The sequence below is a fragment of the Photinus pyralis genome, unplaced genomic scaffold, assembly GCF_008802855.1.
Source record: "Photinus pyralis isolate 1611_PpyrPB1 unplaced genomic scaffold, Ppyr1.3 Ppyr1.4_LG3a, whole genome shotgun sequence".
Taxonomy (NCBI): domain Eukaryota; kingdom Metazoa; phylum Arthropoda; class Insecta; order Coleoptera; family Lampyridae; genus Photinus; species Photinus pyralis.
The window spans coordinates 18122778-18145686 of record NW_022170509.1 but is presented as its reverse complement, the minus strand read 5'-3'; the positions used below and the strand labels follow the sequence as shown (position 1 = coordinate 18145686).

The 22909-nt window shown below is 37.9% G+C and overlaps 2 protein-coding genes across 2 annotated transcripts in view; both read left to right on the top strand.

The window, feature by feature from the left end:
• Positions 1-22909, top strand: part of LOC116165843 (metabotropic glutamate receptor 8-like) — a 102940-nt gene that overhangs the window by 6492 nt on the left and 73539 nt on the right. The gene's annotated exons all lie outside the window — the stretch shown is intronic.
• Positions 8754-10702, top strand: LOC116165844. The gene is made up of 8 exons (XM_031480538.1): positions 8754-8810; positions 8860-8961; positions 9013-9466; positions 9717-9893; positions 9943-10053; positions 10103-10393; positions 10443-10547; positions 10597-10702. Exons 1-8 carry the CDS (start codon positions 8754-8756, stop codon positions 10698-10700), a joined length of 1401 nt encoding a protein of 466 aa, XP_031336398.1. The 3' UTR covers positions 10701-10702.

The following is a 22909-nucleotide window of genomic DNA, read 5'->3' as shown; positions in this document are numbered from 1 at the left end:
TGATCCAATAATTTACCGAAACGAAAAATATTGACTCACGTATTAATACTTTATATATTTAATCGAAAATATTTATAACGGCTCCGGTCCGGTTTCGGGCTTCGGTTCTAATAAATAACGGTTCGGTACTGCGCATTTTTTTCGGTCTATAACGGTTTTTTTCGGTTCTAGTCTTTTAGAAAGTATGTCATTCAAAAAATTCATTATAACAACTTGATTTTTTAATTAATAACTGTGAAAAGGAAGTTAATTGTCATGAATACCACAACGTAACATATCGTCAGTGTATCTAATTTACAACGCCAAGGGGAGGCAGAGGGAAATATGTATTTAAACTTAATTTATTAGTAAAAGACCCTCGCCCCTACTTTATTTACATTTATAGTAGTGGCTAAACAGTTAAAACTATGGAGGGAAATTTTGGCAATGAAATGTGCCTGCTAGGAGTTGGGCTCGTGTCCCTACATAGGTACTTGACAGGAAGACTATAAATACATCTCACTGATCGAGAAAACAGCTAAGCATCTCACTGAAAATACGAATAAGCGCTTCAAATAGAAATAGAAATCAGAATCTAACTTAAAGAGATTGTTGCTTCTAAGATACCTATTATTCAATTTATCGCACCAGCTTAGAAAAGAAACGCTGGACCTTCCATCCGCAATTCTGTTTTCAAAGGAATCCAACACATTTACGCAACCTAATTTTTGCCTCTCGATAAATCTTATCTCCCATATCAAGGAGTTTGCCACACATGCATTTCATGGCAGCCTCTAAGTATTCCTAGATAACTGGAACACGGTTCCTTTTCAAAGCCCCAACAAAAGTGTAATCTTTCTACATTTGTTCACCGAACGTGGTCATTTCGCGTTCTTTGTCGTCATTGATAAGAGGATCGAAACCTTTTGAAGTTTACGTGCATGGCTCCAAATTAAGAATTGAAAAAAAACTGCACAACCGCATTCCCTTAAATTTTCATCCAGCCAGAGTGCAGTGGGGAATAGAATAATATGATACGCATATTACTTAAGCGCGAGCTTTTTCTGAAAACTGAATTCCTTCCGCCTTTGAGACGATTTTTTATGAATTAACGTTTACGTTACTAAATGGTAGCGTTATACAAGAAATTAACTCTTTACCTTCATTATCGCGTTAGAATTTCAGTAATTGGAATAAACCAAACTTTGTTAAGTGTTGTATCGTGTTTCCGAGCTTTTTACACGGTTTGTTGTAGACACCATCGATCAAATTTTGTTAATGTTGTCATTAACTTACTAATAAGGCTACTCATGTCAAATATAGGTAGATATTTTGACGCTATAAAATGGATGACGTTACACTTTTACTTTGCGGCATATTTTTTGAAAGCAAATTTGCATACAAATAAGTTGCGATAATAAAATAAAGGGCTTCAATCGATACTGAAAAGGGTTGCTTACCGTAAAGAGATTGTGGGGAATGGTTGATCCGGGGCTGCCTGGAAATTAATGGACATGCTTACAAAGTATAACTCGAGGATCGTGTGCGACAAAAATAATGAAGTCATCATAGATAACGATGAAAAATTGAATTTATGGCAGATTATTCAATATAAGTGTGGAAGATGAGGATTGAAATTGCATTTTATTGGAAGATTTCCCTCATATAATAATAAATCGGTTAAGGAGACTTGTTTTCAATGCTAGTTGAGAACTGCCAAACTTTGCATAACGCAGTAAATTTATTTTCAGTTCATATCGTGACCACGCATTTTATGCTAGAAAGTTCCAGTAAATCGTTAGTGCACCATCCACCTTTAATTAATGTTCAGATTTTAAGTGTCGCAACCGTATTCAATTGAAGTATACCTATTTAAGAACATTCTTTACACCTTAATGAAGATCATACTTGAAAGAAACTTTTTCAATTTACTTAAAAAGCGTTATGCCAGAACTGGATGGGCATTAAAAACGAAATGCGCCAAGAGGGTTGATCTCCATAAGTTGAAGCTTTGAAGTGATCATAAACTCAAACGTTTATCAACGAGTATAAACTAGTCTCATACGTTTCTTCGCGAACCTTTCAATTCCGTTATACGTTACATTTTAACGCGTAATAGATTCTTTCAACAAAGTTTCCTTTTCAATTTTGTCGTTTCCCTTACGGTGACCCTAATGGGAAACCTTCCTAATTAGTTTGAGACAAAAGTATATTATCTAAGATACTGATGCTATGTGCAATGACAGTAAATCACCCACGAAAACCTCTCCAGGTAGCTCAACACAGGTACTCACAAAATCTTTTATAAGACATCATTATAAATTTTATAGGGCACGGTCAGCATTCTACGAAAAATCTCGATAAGACTTTAATTTTATTAAATTTGAGAAAACTCGGCATCCTTTACAATTCCAAGGAGTTATATTAAACATTTTTAATTAAACACCTAGAATAATTCTGGCTCGATTAAACACAACATAAAACATTTACAGATGAAACAAATAAAATTAGCTGAAAGAAAAGTAGGCAGTCGAGGCCAGAATACACATACCAAGCCACAAGTTATCGATTGAAACAATTTAATTACCTTAAAGTGTTAATTATCCAAAATATCCGGTTGTAAATGCAATTTTCTGGGTTCGTTGTAACTACTGATGTACAATTGGCTCTATGATGATAGAAAACTCCCTTTAATGGGTGCTGAGAAAGGATAAGCGGTAAACTTACAAAATCGCTTTTATCGCAATGACCGTAGATAAGATGAGACAAATATTACATAATATTTTATATTACATAATCAAATTTAAGAGAAAACTCAAATGAAGGACAGTGGTTGTGTCAATTAGTTATTGTTTAGTTATGTGAAAGCAATTTATTGTATCAAATATCATTAAACAAATTGAAGCCAATCTATGGTATTCCCGTGCTCACAGTAACATGCCCAGTTATCCGGATCCAATTTTCGGGTACTTGGAAACCTAAAGGCTCACATTGATGATTATCAAGTATTTCCAAAAAAGTAATATTTATTTCAAAATGTGATACAAAAAAATCACAAATTGGGACAATACAGTTGAATTTACAAGATTAATTGTTATTCAAATTCTTGTTGTTCGATGAAATTCTCGTAATACAAATCTTCATCTATTTTAGAATAATCTTCCTCGGTTGATATTTGTGAAGGTTGATTAATCATTACTACAACATTCAAAATTACTAATGTCGTATGGAAACAAGCGTTGCTTACTGTCACAGTCGGAAGCGGTTTTTGGCAAATCGATACCATTGTCCATAACTTGATTTGCCGGAATAAGTAAATCAGCAACATTATCCACAACTTCATTGCTGTCAACTAAAACAAAATCACTTAAATAAGTTATAAAGAAAAAGAATTCACTTACTTGTATCTGTTAGTGGAGTTGTATATCCAACCTCAACTTGCTCATCTGATTGAGAAATTATAGACAAAGCAGGTGGTGTGATTTGTTCCGATTCCTTATTATCTGGTAAACAATCTGCTGCTTGTGGGACGACTTTGTCCATATATTTAACATCTTCAGAAGTTACTGACAACTCATCATCGGATAAATAATGCGTTCCCATATTAAGGACACTAATCAGTGAACCAGAATAGCTTTCGGAATAAGCTTCCTCGCTTGATAGTTCTGAAAGTTCATTAATTATTACTACAAAATTCCAAATTACTAATGACGTAATTAAACAAGGGTTACTTACCGTCGCAGCTGAAGTCGGAAGTTGTTTTTGGAAAATCGAGACCATCGTCCATAACTTGATTTGCAGGAATACCTAAATCAGTGACATTATCCACAACTTCTTCGATATTACCTAAAACAAAATCATTTACCTAAATAAATTATAAAGGAAAAGAATTTACTTACATGGGTGTGTCATTAGCGGGAGAGTTGTGCCTTCAACTTGTTCATCTTCAGAAGATACTGATAGAGTGGGGGATATATTCGAACACTCCCCAGTATCAGATAAGTCAAAGATCTGCGTTCCCGCATGAAGGAGACTCGGCTGTGAACTAGAATCATTTTCACATACATTCATACGAACTGTAAATAATCGGTCAGTTATTAAGGCAAGGTTTTCGACGTTTACTTTCGCTGCTGCATCTAGGGGGCAGGTCGATTGGAGTATAGAAGCGTGGAGGTCGATGTGTTGTTTTCATAAGGTTCAAGAGGCAAGGTGCCCGATAATTAGGGAGTTTTGAAAAATCTATCGGAATACGTACACCTTGACAAGAGAGGCGGGTCTCTGCAAGTCTTTGTAATTTAATTCGGCGAAATGGTGCAAGGTACTTACCAAAGGTACTTCCTTTTTTCAAAATCGACTTTAGCGTAGTCTCTGTCAGTTTGAGGGAGGAAGGTGGAGGAGATGCTAACACTAAGGGATCATTAAAGGAAACTCTTTTACGCGCAACATCTCCTGAGCATTTTCCAGTTCGGTCATCTACAGTATTGGATATCCTTCGGGTTCTCCCATCTTCCAGATTTGATATGCTTCGGAATAAAACTTTACTTGCTGGTAATTTAGAACTTGGTGTCGATTTCGCAGAAGGAACTCTGATTTTCTTTGTTATCCCCTTATCGATAGCTTCACCTTGAATTTCTTTGACTTGGTTGTCGTCATGTGACGTAGTTTGTTCACTGAATGTCACAGTTTCTGTTTCGGTGGCCGTACTTTCTGTAGTGCAACCATTTCCAGCTGGCCGTACTTTTTTTGATTTCAAGATTGGATGTTTCTTCGGTGCTTTCAACTGGAAAATTAAAACTCAAGCAAGTTTTTCTTGCAGTAGCAGAATGCTTACCTCACAGTTTTCAATATATTCATGCAAAATCGTTTGAAGCTTTATCAATTCGGTAAACATCAATTTACAATTGTTACAAATTGTGTCGGTGTACACGGTTTTCTGCAGTTTGAGATTTTAGACATTGTAAAGATATAATTACTCTACTTACAAATTGATGCTGACGTTTGAAACGTTTCAAAACCTTCTCTTCCAATTCCTTATTCATTGTTTTAAACACTCGAGTATTACGATCAACACCACAGAAGAAACAGCCTCGTTTATGGGTCACATTATATAATCTTCTTGACTGACAGACCTCCATGATTTTCTTAGAACAGCTCGATGTTAAGTTCTTGCAAGATTCGCAGAGAAAGAATCCTTGTCTGGTGCAAAGTACCTGGAATGCAATTTTTTATACATGCATAGTCTTAAACTAGATCGGTACCTCATAGAGCATACACGTTTTCGTGTCTTTGTATTCAGAGCCATCGGGTGTAATGTAAAACAGGCCAGCAGACTCCTCTCCGCAGATTCCACACACTTTCGTTTTCACATCTAAAGATATTTCGAAAAATCGTTAGAAATCTTATTACAAATGAAGATATACTAACTACGAGTGAAACTCAACAAGATACTCACCACACACTTCAAGTTTCTCCATATTAAAAGCCTTTTCTTGGGACGATGTATAAAACGTGTATAAATTGATTACTGTCAAACATGACATTTGTCATAAATTGTTTCGCCTACTGCTGCTGATTTGAAATTTGATTAAAACCCGCTAGAAGCGATCAAATTATAATCCTTTGACGCACTCAATCGTGCGTTGAAATTGTTGCCTATAGTGTGATATTAAGAAACGTTACGCGTGGGAGTGACGCCATCCAAGACACCCACGAAGACATCATGGTAATCAGCGAAGTACCTGTTACGTTAGCGACCCAATACGAAGTAGCAAGAGATGCAGTTCAGTAAATCGTGGCGGAGCTCTGCGAGAAGCACTCACGAGAAGAAGTGGCTACGAAACTCTTCGTCTCCAGCGAATATAGAGTCCGCAATTACTACGAGGCATGGACCGGCTTCCATGACCTGTTCCACAAAGTGGTGCACTCCAACAAGAGGTTATCCCACGTGGAAAAAATGCAACATTTGAAAACAAATCTAAAAGGCGAGGCCAGCAAACTACTACAGCACCTGCCGGTATGTAGCCATCTACAACGACGCGTGGATGCTGCTAACGCACCGCTACCAGAATAAGCGTCTACTGCTATCCAAGCAACTCAACAACATCTTCAACCTACCAAAAATGAGCCCACACGCGCCAGAGGGACATCCATGACACAATTGCCGATAGCCTCTGCGCAATTACAACATGGGTGTACTAACGGAGTCCTGGGGACCCATGGTGATGCACATCGTATTCGACAAGGTGGATGCGGCAACATTGGCCGCTTTTGAGAACACCCTACAAGCACCAAAAGAGGTATCTTCATTCAAAAACTTCTTGAACTTCCTAAAAGCACGGTTCCAATCTTTGGAACTTACCAAGGGCAATAAAGGCGCAAAAAGATAGACTCTTGTAGAAATTTCAACCGGCAACACCACAGGATGTCGGAAGCCCTACTGAAAACCGCCAATGAATGGAGGTAGCTGGTATCTTCTCCACTAGCATAGAGGATGCAACTGAAATATTGCTGGCCACAGCCCTCATTACAGTCAAGAATCAACAAGGTGAATGGGAGTGTCTTAGAGCACTGCTGGACAGGGGATCCTAGATGTCCTTCGTCACCGAAGAGGCCGCTGAACGCTTGGGTCTTCGCAGAAAAGGGGTTTTCGTGGAGGTCTCCGGCGTAGGCCTAACGGGCGCAGGCACCGTACGAGGAAAGGTCGAGGTCGAAATCAAACCAAGATTCCCCAGTAACTTCAAAGTCAAAAGCCATCTACTGATTATGAAGCAACCCACTGCATCGTTACCAGTTCTTCCAGCCCGAGACGTCGCATCCTAGCTTCGTCAAAAGGGACTTCTAGCCGACCCGCACTACAACGTTCCGATGATAATTGGGTCTGATGTACTTCCGTATCTGGTTTGAGCCCTTGCTTGACCAGATACGGAAGTACATCTGACCCAATTATCATCGGAATGTTGTAGTGCGGGTCAGCTAGGAGTCCCCTTTTGACGTAACTGGATGCGACGTCTCGGGATGGATGAACTGGTAACGATCAGTGGGTTGCTTCATAATCAGTAGATGGCTTTTGACTTTGAAGTTACTGGGGAATCTTGGTTTGATTTCGACCTCGATCTTTCCTCATACAGTGCCTGCGCCCGTTAGGCCTACGCCGGAGACCTCCCCGGAAACCCATTTTCTGCGAAGACCCAAGCGTTCAGCGGCCTCTTCGGTGACGAAGGACATCTAGGATCCCCTGTCCAGCAGTGCTCTAAGACACTCCCATTCACCTTGTTGATTCTTGACTGTAATGAGGGCTGTGGCCAGCAATATTTCAGTTGCATCCTCTATGCTAGTGGAGAAGATACCAGCTACCTCCATTCATTGGCGGTTTTCAGTAGGGCTTCCGACATCCTGTGGTGTTGCCGGTTGAAATTTCTACAAGAGTCTATCTTTTTGCGCCTTTATTGCCCTTGGTAAGTTCCAAAGATTGGAACCGTGCTTTTAGGAAGTTCAAGAAGTTTTTGAATGAAGATACCTCTTTTGGTGCTTGTAGGGTGTTCTCAAAAGCGGCCAATGTTGCCGCATCCACCTTGTCGAATACGATGTGCATCACCATGGGTCCCCAGGACTCCGTTAGTACACCCATGTTGTAATTGCGCAGAGGCTATCGGCAATTGTGTCATGGATGTCCCTCTGGCGCGTTGGGCTCATTTTTGGTAGGTTGAAGATGTTGTTGAGTTGCTTGGATAGCAGTAGACGCTTATTCTGGTAGCGGTGCGTTAGCAGCATCCACGCGTCGTTGTAGATGGCTACATACCGGCAGGTGCTGTAGTAGTTTGCTGGCCTCGCCTTTTAGATTTGTTTTCAAATGTTGCATTTTTTCCACGTGGGATAACCTCTTGTTGGAGTGCACCACTTTGTGGAACAGGTCATGGAAGCCGGTCCATGCCTCGTAGTAATTGCGGACTCTATATTCGCTGGAGACGAAGAGTTTCGTAGCCCCTTCTTCTCGTGAGTGCTTCTCGCAGAGCTCCGCCACGATTTACTGAACTGCATCTCTTGCTACTTCGTATTGGGTCGCTAACGTAACAGGTACTTCGCTGATTACCATGATGTTTTCGTGGGTGTCTTGGATGGCGTCACTCCCACGCGTAACGCTTCTTAATATCACACTATAGGCAACAATTTCAACGCACGATTGAGTGCGTCAAAGGATTATAATTTGATCGCTTCTAGCGGGTTTTAATCAAATTTCAAATCAGCAGCAGTAGGCGAAACAATTTATGACAAATGTCATGTTTGACAGTAATCACTTTATACACGTTTTATACATCGTCCCAAAAAAAGGCTTTTAATATGGAGAAACTTGAAGTGTGTGGTGAGTATCTTCTTGAGTTTCACTCGTAGTTAGTATATCTTCATTTGTAATAAGATTTCTAACGATTTTTCGAAATATCTTTAGATGTGAAAACGAAAGTGTGTGGAATCTGCGGAGAGGAGTCTGCTGGCCTGTTTTACATTACACCTGATGGATCTGAATACAAAGACGCCAGAATGTGTATGCTTTATGAGGTACCTATATAATTTAAGACGATGTCTGCAAAAAAATTACGTTTATTTAGGTACTTTGCACCAGACAAGGCTTCTTTCTCTGCGAATCTTGCAAGAACTTAATATCAAGCTGTTCTCAGAAAATCACGGAGGTCTCTCAGTGAAGAAGATTATATAATGTGACCCATAAACGAGGCTGTTTCTTCTGTGGTGTTGATCGTAATACTCGAGTGTTTAAAACAATGAATAAGGAATTGGAAGAGAAGGTTTTGAAACGTTTCAAACGTCAGCATCAATTTGTAAGTAGAGTAATTAGATCTTTACAATGTCTACAATCACAAACTGCAGAAAACCGTGTACACCGACACAATTTGTAACAATTGTAAATTGATGTTTACCGAATTGGTAAAGCTTCAAACGATTTTGCATGATAATATTGAAAACTGTGAGGTAAGCATTCTGCTACTGCAAGAAAAACTTGCTTGAGTTTTAATTTTCCAGTTGAAAGCACCGAAGAAACATCCCATCTTGAAATCAAAAAAAGTACAGCCAGCTGGAAATGGTTGCAATACAGAAAGTACGGCCACCAAAACAGAAACTGTGACATTCAGTGAACAAACTACGTCACATGACGACAACCAAGCCAAAGAAATTCAAGGTGAAGCTATCGATAAGGGGCTAACAAAGAAAATCAGAGTTCCTTCTGCAAAATCGACACCAAGTCCTAAATTACCAGCAAGTAAAGTTTTATTTCGAAGTATATCAAATCTGGAAGATGGGAGAACCCGAAGGATATCCAATACGGTAGACGACCGAACTGGAAAATGCTCAGGAGATGTTGCGCGTAAAAGAGTTTCCTTTAATGATCCCTTAATGTTAGCATCTCCTCCACCTTCCTCCCCCAAACTGACAGAGACTACGCTAAAGTCGATTTTGAAAAAAGGAAGTACCTTTGGTAAGTACTTTGCACCATTTCGCGGAATTAAATTACAAAAACTTGCAGAGACCCACCTCCCTTGTAAAGGTGTACGTATTCCGATAGATTTTTCAAAACTCCCTAATTATCGGGCACCTTGCCTCTTGAACCTTATGAAAATAACACGTCGACCTCCACGCTTCTATACTCCAATCGACCTGCCCCCTAGATGCAGCAGCGAAAGTAAATGTCGAAAACCTTGCCTTAATAACTGACCGATTATTTACAGTTCGTATGAATGTATGTGAAAATGATTCTAGTTCACAGCCGAGTCTCCTTCATGCGGGAACGCAGGTCTTTGACTTATCTGATACTGGGGAGTGTTCGTATATCTCCCCCACTCTATCAGTATCTTCCGAAGATGAACAAGTTGAAGGCACAACTCTCCCGCTAATGACAAACCCATGTAAGTAAATTCCTTTCCTTTACAATTTATTTAAATGATTTTGTTTTAGTTAATATCGAAGAAGTTGTGGATAATGTCACTGATTTAGGTATTCCTGCAAATCAAGTTATGGAAGATGGTCTCGATTTTCCAAAAACAACTTCCGACTTCAGCTGCGACGGTAAGTAACCCTTGTTTAATTACGTCATTAGTAATTTGGAATTTTGTAGTAATAATTAATGAACTTTCACAACTATCAAGCGAGGAAGATTATTCCGAAAGCGATTCTGGTTCACTGGTTAGTGTCCTTAATATGGGAACGCATTATTTATCCGATGATGAGTTGTCAGTAACTTCTGAAGATGTTAAATATATGGACAAAGTCGTCCCACAAGCAGCAGATTGTTTACCAGATAATAAGGAATCGGAACAAATCACACCACCTGCTTTGTCTCTACGTTCTCAATCAGATGGTCAAGTTGAGGTTGGATATACAACCCTTCCTCCACTAACAGATACAAGTAAGTGAATTCTTTTTCTTTACAACTTATTTAAATGATTATGTTTTAGTTGACAGCAATGAAGTTATGGATAATGTCGCTGATTTGCTTAATCCTGCAAATCAAGTTATAGACGATGGTATCGATTTGCCAAAAACCGCTTCCGACTGTGACAGTAAGTAACGCTTGTTTCCATACCTCATTAGTAATTTTGAATGTTGCAGTAATGATTAATCAACCTTCACAAATATCAACCGAGGAAGATTATTCTAAAATAGATGAAGATTTGTATTACGAGAATTTGATCGAACAACAAGAATTTGAATAACAATTAATCTTGTAAATTCAACTGTAATGTCCCAATTTGTGATTTTTTTGTATCACATTTTGAAATAAATATTACTTTTTTGGAAATACTTGATAATGATCAATGTGAGCCTTTAGGTTTCCAAGTACCCGAAAATTGGATCCGGATAACTGGGCATGCTACTGTGAGCACGGGAATACCATAGATTGGCTTCAATTTGTTTAATGATATTTGATACAATAAATTGCCTTCACATAATAACTAATTGACACAACCACTGCCCTTCATTTGAGTTTTCTCTTAAATTTGATTATGTAATATAAAATATTATGTAATATTTGTCTCATCTTATCTACGGTCATTGCGATAAAAGCGATTTTGTAAGTTTACCGCTTATCCTTTCTCAGCACCCATTAAAGAGAGTTTTCCATCATCATAGAACCAATTGTACATCAGTAATTACAACGAACCCAGTGTCGTCTAAAGTGAGAGTCAAATGCAGTCAAAAAAGTTGCAGAAGCAATATCAATTGGTTTTTTATGTTTGTGTGTGCATTTTGTTTATTGAAAATTGCATTTGCGACCGCCAATGAATGGAGGTAGCTGGTATCTTCTCCACTAGCATAGAGGATGCAACTGAAATATTGCTGGACACAGCCCTTATTACAGTCAAGAATCAACAAGGTGAATGGGAGTGTCTTAGAGCACTGCTGGACAGGGGATCCCAGATGTCCTTCGTCACCGAAGAGGCCGCTGAACGCTTGGGTCTTCGCAGAAAATGGGTTTCCGGGGAGGTCTCCGGCGTAGGCCTAACGGGCGCAGGTACCGTACGAGGAAAGATCGAGGTCGAAATCAAACCAAGGTTCCCCAGTAACTTCAAAGTCATAAGCCATCTGCTGATTATGAAGCAACTCACTGCATCGTTACCAGTTCGTCCATCCCGAGACGTCGCATCCAGTTACGTCAAAAGGGGACTGCTAGCTGACCCGCACTACAACGTTCCGATGATAATTGGGTCAGGTGTACTTCCGTATCTGGTCAAGCAAGGGCTTAAACCACGAGAGTAGGTTGGATTGTTTCGGGGAAGACAAAGATCACCAGAGAAGAAAGCGTACCTGTACAAAACATGACGAGGCCGCGTTAATCAAATTCTGGGAAATTGAAGAAGTCCAACCCCAAGGGTAGTAATATCGCAAGAAGATGAACAATGCGAGGAAGGTATTAAGAGACAACAACGCGGAGTGTAGACAAAAGCTATATCGTAAGCGTGCCGCTGAAATAAGAAACTGATGGGGCGGGAGACACAAAAACGAAAGCAACCGCCCGCTTGTTACAAATGGAGAAGAGGTTTTCTTACGATCGAGACTTCGAAGCCAAGTACAAGGCCTTCAAGCGAGAATGTGAAAGTCTGGGACCTATGGTAGTGCGACAGGCGAGGTGGTGTTTGACGCCTCAGCCACCTCCAGTTCGGGGAAAAGCCTGAACGAGATGATGCTCCCAGACTACAAGAAGACTTATCACAATTGCTATTCAGATAGAGAAAATATGCTGTAGTAATCCAATTCCGCCGATATCGAGAAAATGTACAGACAAATCAGAGTACGAGAAGAAGATCAACTGTACCAGACTATTTTTGCAAATTATGCTGGTGGTTTAAAATTTAGCAGAATACATAGCCCAGTATGTATACATTCCTCTCTCTATACTTTATTTTTGCCACTTTAAAAATCTGCTATTTTTATAGTTTTAAGTAAATATGCTGCGTCGTTGAAGTACAGCATTGCAAATTAGAAAATTAGATACAACGCGTGATGGTAAAAATAAAAATAAAACAAAAATGAGCGTAACTTAAACGTAAGTATAAACACAGAATCTAAATATACGTGGTATAAATAGCTCGGTCTAAATGTAAATCGAAGAGAATATTGTGAATCGGTTTTTATTGTAGCAGGAAATACCAGTTGATTTATATAATGCATTAGGTCTACTATTCTGCTGCGACGAGCCTATCGTCTATTTTGTTCTGTATCGATTTCAGCGACGCATTCCACATGAAAGGCTGTAAGTCATAATGCATTGAAAAGACGTCACAAAAGAAGGTCTTTCGTTCAGTTCTACTTGAATATCACCACAATATCAAATAAGAAAAACTGACTTAGCTGTCACAATTCCACGAATGATGTTTAATTAATCACTGCTGAAATTTATGGAAATATGGAAAATCTGTGCATAGATTAACCTGATTTCGTGTTAATTTCAGGCTGTTTATGACATAATTAATAATTAGCTATTAAACTTGTGGATTTGCTATCTGCTTTTAACGGTGGAGGTTTAATTTTCGAGTTTAACAAGAATTAAAATTTAAAATTGAACACATAAATTTCCCCCTAATACCTAGGAGTTTAGTTTGGATTGCACTAAGCCCGATATTGTATTGTTTGCATGGAAATTATTGGGCTGTTTTTTTGCTCTATAAGTTAGAAATTTGAAATGGAGTTAAAAGATTTACACATATTTTATGGTCCCCAATTTAATTACTGTAAAGCTCAACGTTTATAGTGATAAACCTAATGTTTCCTTTCCAAAGGGATAAAATTCATTTCCCAAAATTGTTCGCTTCTATTTCATTATACATGTCTTATCTGCGCATTGTGTTAACATTACACGGTTAAATTTACATTCAAGCTTGTTTGTCGAAATTTGTGTGGCGTAGACTGGAAGTTGACTATGAACCAATTATATTCTGATAAGGAAACGCACATTCGCAAATGTGGGGCCGGACAGATTTAGCGAAAATTCTACAAATGACACCCTCCCAATCATCTTTTAACGCTTCCAGACGAATCCGCTTCGACCAAAGCAATTTCTCCCTCTAATCATTCGAATAGAGAAAATGAAATACCTTTTCAAAGTCCGTGCAGCAGTGAGACAAAATGGGACAAGTTTCGAGCATTAAAATTAAACAGCTGAGCATTACACACTACTGCATACTGGCCACGATTTTCTAATCAACGCTGGAAAAAGGGTTACTTACATTTTAAGAGTTCGCACTTGCCAGGTCCTTGGAAGATTTTAAGCTCGGGACATTTTTCCAAAGCAAATTGCGTTCTTGCAAAATTCGTTGGAAAATTAAGATTCGGAAGAACCGACACACGAGCCGAAAGCTCGCCGACCTCGATCTCTGAGTGCGCCGGAAGCAATCACGCTGCCTCTTCGAGGTCGATACTGCGGGGTTGAGCCCTCTCCGTCGCAGCGGAACCAGGTCCCGCTGCCTCGGTGGAGCTCTATTCCTTACCTGGCGCAGCCGAAGCACCCGCTTTCGTCAGACCCCCCCGTGCGCCTGAAAGTTCTGCCGGTGGAGTGCCTGATAGGACGTCTCATCGACACCAAATGCGAGGAGAATCCCACCAGGCTCCTCCCTGCGGAAGAACGTCCTCCATAGACTCGTCCTGAAAACAGGATTTTGCCTCTGGAGGCGCTTCAAAACGGTGGCCGTGTCATCCGGGAGCCCGTACAACACATCCATCACCTTGGTTACCCTCCGGACGTGCCTCTGAATTTTCAGCGACGCGCCATCCCAGAGCCTAATAAAAGAACCCTCGTTCTTATATAGCCTTAGGTTTACCTTATAGGTCTTCCAATCGTTTATAGCTTTCCTCTTCTTTGCCTTATTGAACAGTTTACCCAACTGATTTTTGTGCTTTTCGAGCGCCCTGTACCACCAAGGATGGTCATAGGGCGTCTTGGCAGTCCTCAGAAGACATGCCTGTTCAAATGACTTCACAATAGGGTTGGTAAGAAGATCTACTGTGCCCTGTATTTCGTCAGGACCCGAGAGGCGTTCCCCGAAAGGGTGCTTTCTAAGTTTTTCTCAAAGGAGATGTTTGTAAAAGGGAATGTCCGGTACCTTGGGGTAGCGATAACCCTTTTGGACGGCTCCTTTGCAGTAATTAAAAAAAAATGATCTGATATAATCGCTTCTGGGGTGACTTTCCAGTTCGTTATGTAGTCAGAGATACTCGATGATCCACACTAGTATACAACGCGTTGCTCAAAATTGAGTTGGGGGAGACAGCGGAATAAAAGGTGGAGGGGGAGGGAGAGGAATCCAATTCCCTCGTCCATGGTAGTTTGATAAAAGGTCTCTCGTCAAGGTGAAAACCGGTCAAATCTTTGAGAGAAACTGAATCACAAAGTAAGTGCACACCTGGCACGCGCAACTCCGTTTTTTAATATCTGCACTCAATTTGCTTCTACAATAATACTACTAAAGGTTTTACCCTTATAGGGAGTAACTTTAGCGTTTTTTCCATGACTTGATCTACTGATTCCCGATTGTACAAATTATAAACATTCTTATAAATAAGAAACTTGGCATTGTGAACACTTGATGTTTAAAATATGCGATATGTTTACCTTTACTAGAAGAATCTTTGCTTAAAATTATGAGAAATGCTTATCATTAGACAGGTGGTTCGTCTATGATTATTTAAATTAAATCCAAGTCATTATTACATAAAAATGCGAAATTATGGCTTCTATTAACACTGATAAAATTAGCAGATTTTTTTCTTTGTGCACAATTTCGTTATCTTATTTGTTAGGCATTATTGTAACTGATCTCAGTTTCTTGAAATCTTTGAGTAGATACTGCAGACAGACAAAGAAAAATCTTCGCTATCACCAACCCGATATTTTAGTGTAGCAATTTTTTTCACTCCAGCTCACGTTAAATCACGGTGACTTGCCATTTATGACATTCAATTTTCATGTTTACATTCATATTACCGCTTAAGAATAATGAGCAACGTTTAAGCACTGTTTTGCTGTTGAACAAATGTTTATTGTACCATTTGGGTGAATTTACTCTCATAATTAATTTAGGATATTTATGCATGTGTAACTAAACGCTAACCTCATTAATAACATACATACCGCGACACTGGTTCTGCTATAAATGCATTAGCATAACACACCTCGCTGAACTTAAAATTTTCTTCAGCCGATCTGGTTAATAATATTACAATAATTAACACCACTATTTAAATGATTCAATTTGTGGTGGATTATGCACCGCGCATTTATGACGAGGGTGGAATCATAATGCATCGTTTAATTACCGCATTTATTACGTTGCGTACAAATGACAAGTATGCAAGTCAATCAACCCTTAGTATTATAAACCTATTTGACTTTTTAGGATGTCCAATTAGATATCTACCTTAAATTTTTATTAATAATAATAAACGCACAGACCATCTGCATGGCAGAAAATTATAGAAAACGCATAGGTACCATTAATGGTAATGGAAATATAACGATAATATAATCGTATTAGCACACACTTCGCTTAACTTGAAATTTCTTTCGGTCCATCTGGTTAATAATATTACAATAATTAACAGCACTATGCTCAAATAATTCCATTGTGGTGGATTATGCACCGCGTATTGATGCCGAGGGTGGAATAATGCATTATTCAATTACCGTACGATACGTAGTTTGATCTACCGACCCATTTTTTAGAAAAATTTGCTGATACTAATATATTACAAAGTAGAAAAGTCATTATAAGCCCTCGTGACTTTTAGGATGTCCTGTAATGTTCTCCCTGGTGGAGAGGACATTTAGGGAAAATAACCACTCTTGAAGATGACTTAAAAACTTTATTCACCTACCTATATCTACTACATTTCGATTAATACTGACTGCACGCAACGCTTTACTTAATCAGTCAATTATTTAATATTCTTATTCCATTACACCTCCTCATTTTCCAAAAAAAACCTTTTTGTTTTCTAATTAAATGAAAAAATTTTGTTGGCTATTAAAATAAACGCATATTTATTCCTAATAATAATACAATTTACCTTATCGTTAACCTAATTACCTACATTACAAAAGTCATGAACTTATTACATTACATAATTCTATTTGTGCTCTTACTGACATTACTTTTATTTCCGTACCGCTATTACACTTACGTTTTCCCGAATGCATTCGATTGTCACGCTAATTTAATCACTAAAAAATGGTTTCATTTGGTTTTTGTCAGGGTTTTTGTGCACTTTAACTAGCTTTTTATTTATTTTTAATGTCACATTTGGCGCATCCTCTTCGATCACCTTATATGGACCGCCGTAAATTGCGTCGAGTTTGCTACCAGTTTTATTCTTTACCAACACCTTGTTATTAAATTTGTACTTAAGACCCTATCGTTTCTCTTAACATTAGATTCAAGCAGATTACTCCTTGCATCGTTGTAAGCGGATTGCAAACGAAATTTAAGCTCGTGTGCGTAATTGTCAAAATTGTATAATGGCTATACACCTCCTAGCAAATCATGAGGAAGATTACACGCTTTCCCAAAAACTAATTCATAAGGATTATATTTTGTTTCCGTGTGTACGGTGGTATTGAAAGCAATGCTCCAAAAATCAATCGACTTGTCCAAGTATTCCGAAATTTTGCTATTTGAATACGTAAATAATTATTTAAACTTTGGTGTGTTTTTCTAAGCACCGACAAATTTAAGCGTCTCAATAATCGTTGCCATGGATGTTAAGCTACGCTTAAGCTAAGCTCCACTTAAATTTGTCGGTGCAAACGACCACTAATGTCTCATGGTGATACGCTGTTGAAGTAATTTGTTTTATACCCAAAATGTTGCTGACATGTTTGAATATTTTAGCCAAAAATTCCGTTCCTTCATCGGTCACGATTTCGCGCGGAATTTCACACCTCAAAATAAAATTATTTGCGAATTCTTTAGCCACTGCTTCTGCCTCTTTGTTTTCAATCGGGTACCCCTCGACAAATTTAGTTAGTTCGCACTGTATTGTTAGAATGTACCTGATATTTTCGTTATCTTGGTTTAAGCGGGCCTACTAAATCCAAATATACCTTTTGAAAAGCTTGAGACGCGGTTGTGGTAATATATTTAATGGTTCTCTATGGGGATTTGAATGTTTATACCGCTGACACATACTACATTTTTGTATAAATTTGGCATTTTGGCATACATACGGTTAATTCCCGCGTGACCTCCCGTCGGAAGTACATGGTAATTGTTAATTGTCGTGTTTCTTTACAATCTCAATTCGCTGTGCTTTGGTTATGACACATATTTTCAACTTAAATTGTGCAAGTAACTTAACATTTTTTCTTAAATGACTCAGAAGCGCTTCATTTTCTATATATTTAAAAATACAAATTGTGGAATTCCATATTATTTACATAATTGTTGCAAATGTCTCCACTCTGCGTGTAGAGCATGAGCTGATAGACAACGTTGCTGTATATACCTACCTACACTATTTGTGTTTTTGTGTCATAAAATAAATTTCCTACTTGCCTTACACATTTTGTTAAAATTATATTTTCATCTTTGGTATTTAATGCTCTTAATTCTACCGAATTCTGGGGTCGTTTTAATAATTCAACAATGTCCGCTTGATCAATCCGTTCATTAGTTTCGTTATTAAAATTCGCCCACGACTCCGATTTTGTTAACAGATTTCTGGCTTGGGACCTAGTCACTGCAAAAATATCATGTGATAGACTTTTTAGATCTATGGACCTAATTTAATCATTGATAAGGCATCTTATGAGGTATTTTCGCTACCTTTTCCATAATTAATAGTGCAATCGTATTCTTCAACTGTTAGAGGAAACTTAGTTAATCTATAGAGGAAGGATTCTTGCTTCCAAATATACGAGTGGCCTGTGATCTGTAAAAATTTGAAATTTCCAACCAAATAAGTATGGTCTAAAATGATTCCTTCCCGGACAATTGCCCGAAACAGTTGCCCGAATGGACAATTTCCCGAAACACAATTGATCGAATGGACAATTGCCCGACGAATAATTGCCCAAAAGGAGAATTGACCGAAAATTGTATTTTATCACAACATTATAAATGTAATAAGCACATCCCATTAGTCTCAATTAGCGTTAATACGTAAAAAATCTAAAAAAAATGACAAATTGGATGTTTTATTCTAGTTCTAAACATGCCAGCGGTACGCTGCCAGTTCTAAGCCTGGGTAAAATGTGTGTCCATCATCTATCGAATATATACTAATAGTATACCTACAGGCTGTTTCACGCAAACCGTTACCTAAAAGTATTCAGACTGTCATTGATCTTGACCTCAACCAAAAGGAAGTGACACAAAATTTACACCCTACTCGAGAAATAAAATTGTTTGGTCCCATTTCTTTCAAAATTTGTGAATAAAGAAAGATCTTGCTTTACCAACTTAATCTTGACTTCAACCAAAAATGGATGGCATAAAATTCAGACACCTACTTGGAGACGTTCACTAATTAGGACACTATTAAGACTAATGGCATATACCTACTTATTAAATTTATTAAGTTGTGATAAAATACAATTTTCGATTAATTCTCCTTTCGAGCAATTGTCCATTCGATCAATTGTGTTTCGGGAAATTGTCCATTCGGGCAACTGTTTTCGGTGAATTGTCTTTCGGGAAATTGATTTCGGGCAATTGTCTTAGACCTAGGCTCTAATTCTACCTGATACAACCCTTGCGTGAGATCTACATGTGAAGTAGCACCTCCTAGTGCATGTCTGTAATATTCGGAACTTGTCATCTTCAATATTTTTGTTTAATTGACGTTAATATACGGCTATCCGATATTTTTGCACTTCATTATTACCTGAATTTTTGGGAACTATTAGAGTGGGTGATGACCAAGCCGATTTATTTTCTTCAATGATCCCATCCTTAAGCAATTGGTCGTTTTGTTTGTTAACTTCGTATTTTTGAGAGTTTGGTAATCGGTAGGGAATGCAATACCGGGATCGTGGGATCCCGGGACCCCGCAGCATTTTTGCGGGATTAATCCCGCACATAAATGGAGCGGGATTTGCGGGACTGTCGACCAAATGGACGACTCTGTTTACTTTGTTAATGAAACGCATAACGGAGAAGTTATTTTTTATATAATTGTTAAACTTTTTTCGTTAAAAGTTCACGTTTTTGTGCTTTACAGGTGAGGTTTTTTTGAGTTCTAAGTTAGGCCGAAGGTACTTTTTTTTGTTAAATATTGTGATAATTAGCGACTTATTTTAATGCATAAGTTAACCGCACGAATTGCTTAGTTGCCAATTTATTTAAAGTTTTGCGGGATCCCGCAAATGCCGGGGTCCCGCGGGATTAACATCTAGCAATCCCGTAAATACCGGGATTGAGATTTTGCTGCGGGATTGCATTCCCTAGTAATCGGTATGGTTTAAGTTTAATGTAAATTGGACGTGCCTAAGTTTTTAAGTTAATTTCAGCTTTAGCCACATTAAAATAAACACGTCGGCGTATTTCGGGCATATTTTCTGAATTGAATCGGATTCTTCCCTATTTAATTTGTCAAAAATAATTAATCCTAATAATTTGTCGACTCGATCAACGCATATATCGTTAGTGTCAAAGTTATATAAGTTAAACTTTGATAATTTAATCACATCTGGAATTTTTACCTCCCTATCGCTTGTATTTAAAAATCGTACGGGTACCATATGATTATTTGGTTTAACTATTATTCCGGCAGTGAAAATATCTTTGGAAATTTCCTTTGGAAGTATAACGCACCCTTTTCAGTTTCAAACTTTCAACCCATCAAAAATGTTTAATAATTTCGCACCTCGCTGGAATGTAACTGATTGTATTATAATTCGATTCTAAGGGTAGGTATTGTGATTGCATGAGTTTTATTAGAAAGGGATATTGTAAAATTTTCATAATTAATTATAGCGTTGTAGGCAGTAAGAAAATCTACCCCTAAAATACCATCAAAGTTTTTTACTTTCGTTAAGAATAAAGTTTTTCTATTTCGGTGTCACAATGATGATTTTGTACAACTGTTTTCGGCCGAAAACAGTTGTACAAAGACAGTGATTATAGTCGTTTTTTTTTAGTAACTCATCTGCATCTCTTAAGTTGGCAGTTACTAGTTAGTACAAGTAGGTACAATACTTCCATGTTTGAACTTCAAAATGTCCGTCTTACTACGCTGCCAACCTAAAACTTAACGGCATAAAAAGTGTTCCCAACATAAAACATGTTAGTTCTAATGTTCCCTATAGTTTCTGATAATGATTTTTTTTATTAAATTAAAGCACCGAAATAGAAAAAATAGTATGAAAAACGCGTGTTACAATGCTTTATTGTAATACTCCTATCTTGCGGACACTCGTGGCTACGCTTCGCGTCGCCACTCGTGCCACAAGATAGTCGTATTACAATAGGTCGCATTGTAACACTTGTCTTTCAATATACTATTGTAAGCGATATTGAAATTCTCCACTTGTAATGGAAGATAAACTGATCCATCTGTTTTGATGTAACCGGCAATTCCGTTGACTTGGACATTATCATTTACTGGTACAAGTTCATCTTTATTTTAGGATTTTGAAAAAAATATTAAATTTCTGTGACCATAGGGAATTTGTAAATAATTTAAAGGAATGTTACTAGTGTCTATGTGAACTAATTGTTCTTTATAGGAACCAAAAAATGTTTTCCTATTTGGCTTAGGTACTATTTTCTGTTGATTCAGTACTGAAGGCATTGACTTTTTCGCTATTTCCTGCAGAAGTATTATTTGTGGAATTATTGTTGGACAGTATTGAAATTTCTATAATGAGGGTTATTAGCACGCGTGTAATTTTTATGCGTATATTCCTCTGATTGCATTGTACCTTTTGTCATCTGTTCTATTTTGTGCAAATTGCGATGTTTGATTGGACCACCTATTTTGATAGTGATTTTGACCGGATTTGTTACCTTTCCAATTATTTCTGCTAAAATGGAAAACGTTTGAATTTGACGGTTTATTTACCTCCTCATCCTTCGCAACTGTTATTGCATCTTTTAGTTTCACACAATTTCGCGCTTTGACAATAGTTCGTAACTCGTGATTTCCTAATCCGTTACAAAATGAATTGATTGCAATTTTTTCGATAACGGTAATTAATGACTTTAAAAGATCGTCGTCGGTTCCAGCCCGGGCTAAAATTTTCACTAATGTCGGCAACAAAGGACTCTAAGTCTCCGTAAGGCCTATTCAGCCTAACTTTCGCCTGCTCAGATAAACGTGTTAAGAATGTATTCTATTAAAATTTTTTGATCTTCCGCTTTCAACAATTTGGCATATAATTTGCTCGAATCTATGAGTTGTCGAGTGGTACTCTCTTTCCCGTCCATACAGGGCAAGAGAATGGAAGCAGTTTTCAAACAAAATGCCTCGTCCATTTTGGATTTTTTTGCTAATTGTAACCTGTGTCGTCCACTAATAGTTGCGATTCGTTTAAGATATCACCTATTAACCCTATACCTTTCGACCTCAACTTTTGAAACGTTTTTCTGTTCCTCATAAATGTTAAATTCTAATACAAGTACTGCTAGCTCTTCTAATTTCCTATTATTAAACCCTAAATCTTGTCGCTTCTCATTATTGTTTTTTTCCCTATTACTTCTAAAAGCACTAACTTTTTCCAAAAATTTTGAACTTAGCATAACTATTAAACGGCATTGATTTTACCTAATGTTCAGGGCTGATTCGGACCTTAAATTTCCTGACTGGAACGTATTTCCCTTCGGATGCGATTTTCCAAACTTCTTTGCACGCAACGCTTTACTTAATCAGTCAATTAATTGTTAACGTCATGCGCAAATCAAGCATTTAATATTCTTATTCCATTACAGTCCAATTAGATACTTCAAAATTCAAATTTATTGCACAGGAACAGAGAAAAAAGATGCAAACAAAGCCATTTCATATTGTATCGATTAGCGATGCAAATTCGAATGTATAGCTAGGTACATAGTATCGCATTTTTAGACTTGGGGTGTGAACCGTCATATGCCTTCAACGATGTGTACTTGTATGATAAATCTTTTCCTTGAAAGTGACTGGTCCTTTTAAGCGCTATTTTGAAAGCTAAAAGTTTGCTTTACAGTACATTAGTTGCTTACTCTACTAAAAAGATTACCTATTATGGTGAATAGCCAATTAAATGTCATGTTTACAACTGCGAATTACTGCAACAGAGCGCCGTCTCACTTTTAATACATGCTTCCGGGGTTAATCAGATTTTTGCTATTGCGATTACAGCAATTAGGTACTAAATTAGGGGGTATTTTTAGTAAATATAATTAACAATCATTTATACTCCTGTGTCTTCAAATAGGCAACTTGTTACCATAAC

Coding starts and splice junctions, on each gene's coding strand:
- LOC116165844 (XM_031480538.1), top strand. CDS start 8,754: ATGAATAAGGAATTGGAAGAGAAGGTTTTGAAACGTTTCAAACGTCAG. Junction 8,811..8,859: donor TCAAACGTCAGCATCAATTT/GTAAGTAGAGTA, acceptor CACAAACTGCAG/AAAACCGTGTACACCGACAC. Junction 9,894..9,942: donor CCCGCTAATGACAAACCCAT/GTAAGTAAATTC, acceptor ATTTTGTTTTAG/TTAATATCGAAGAAGTTGTG.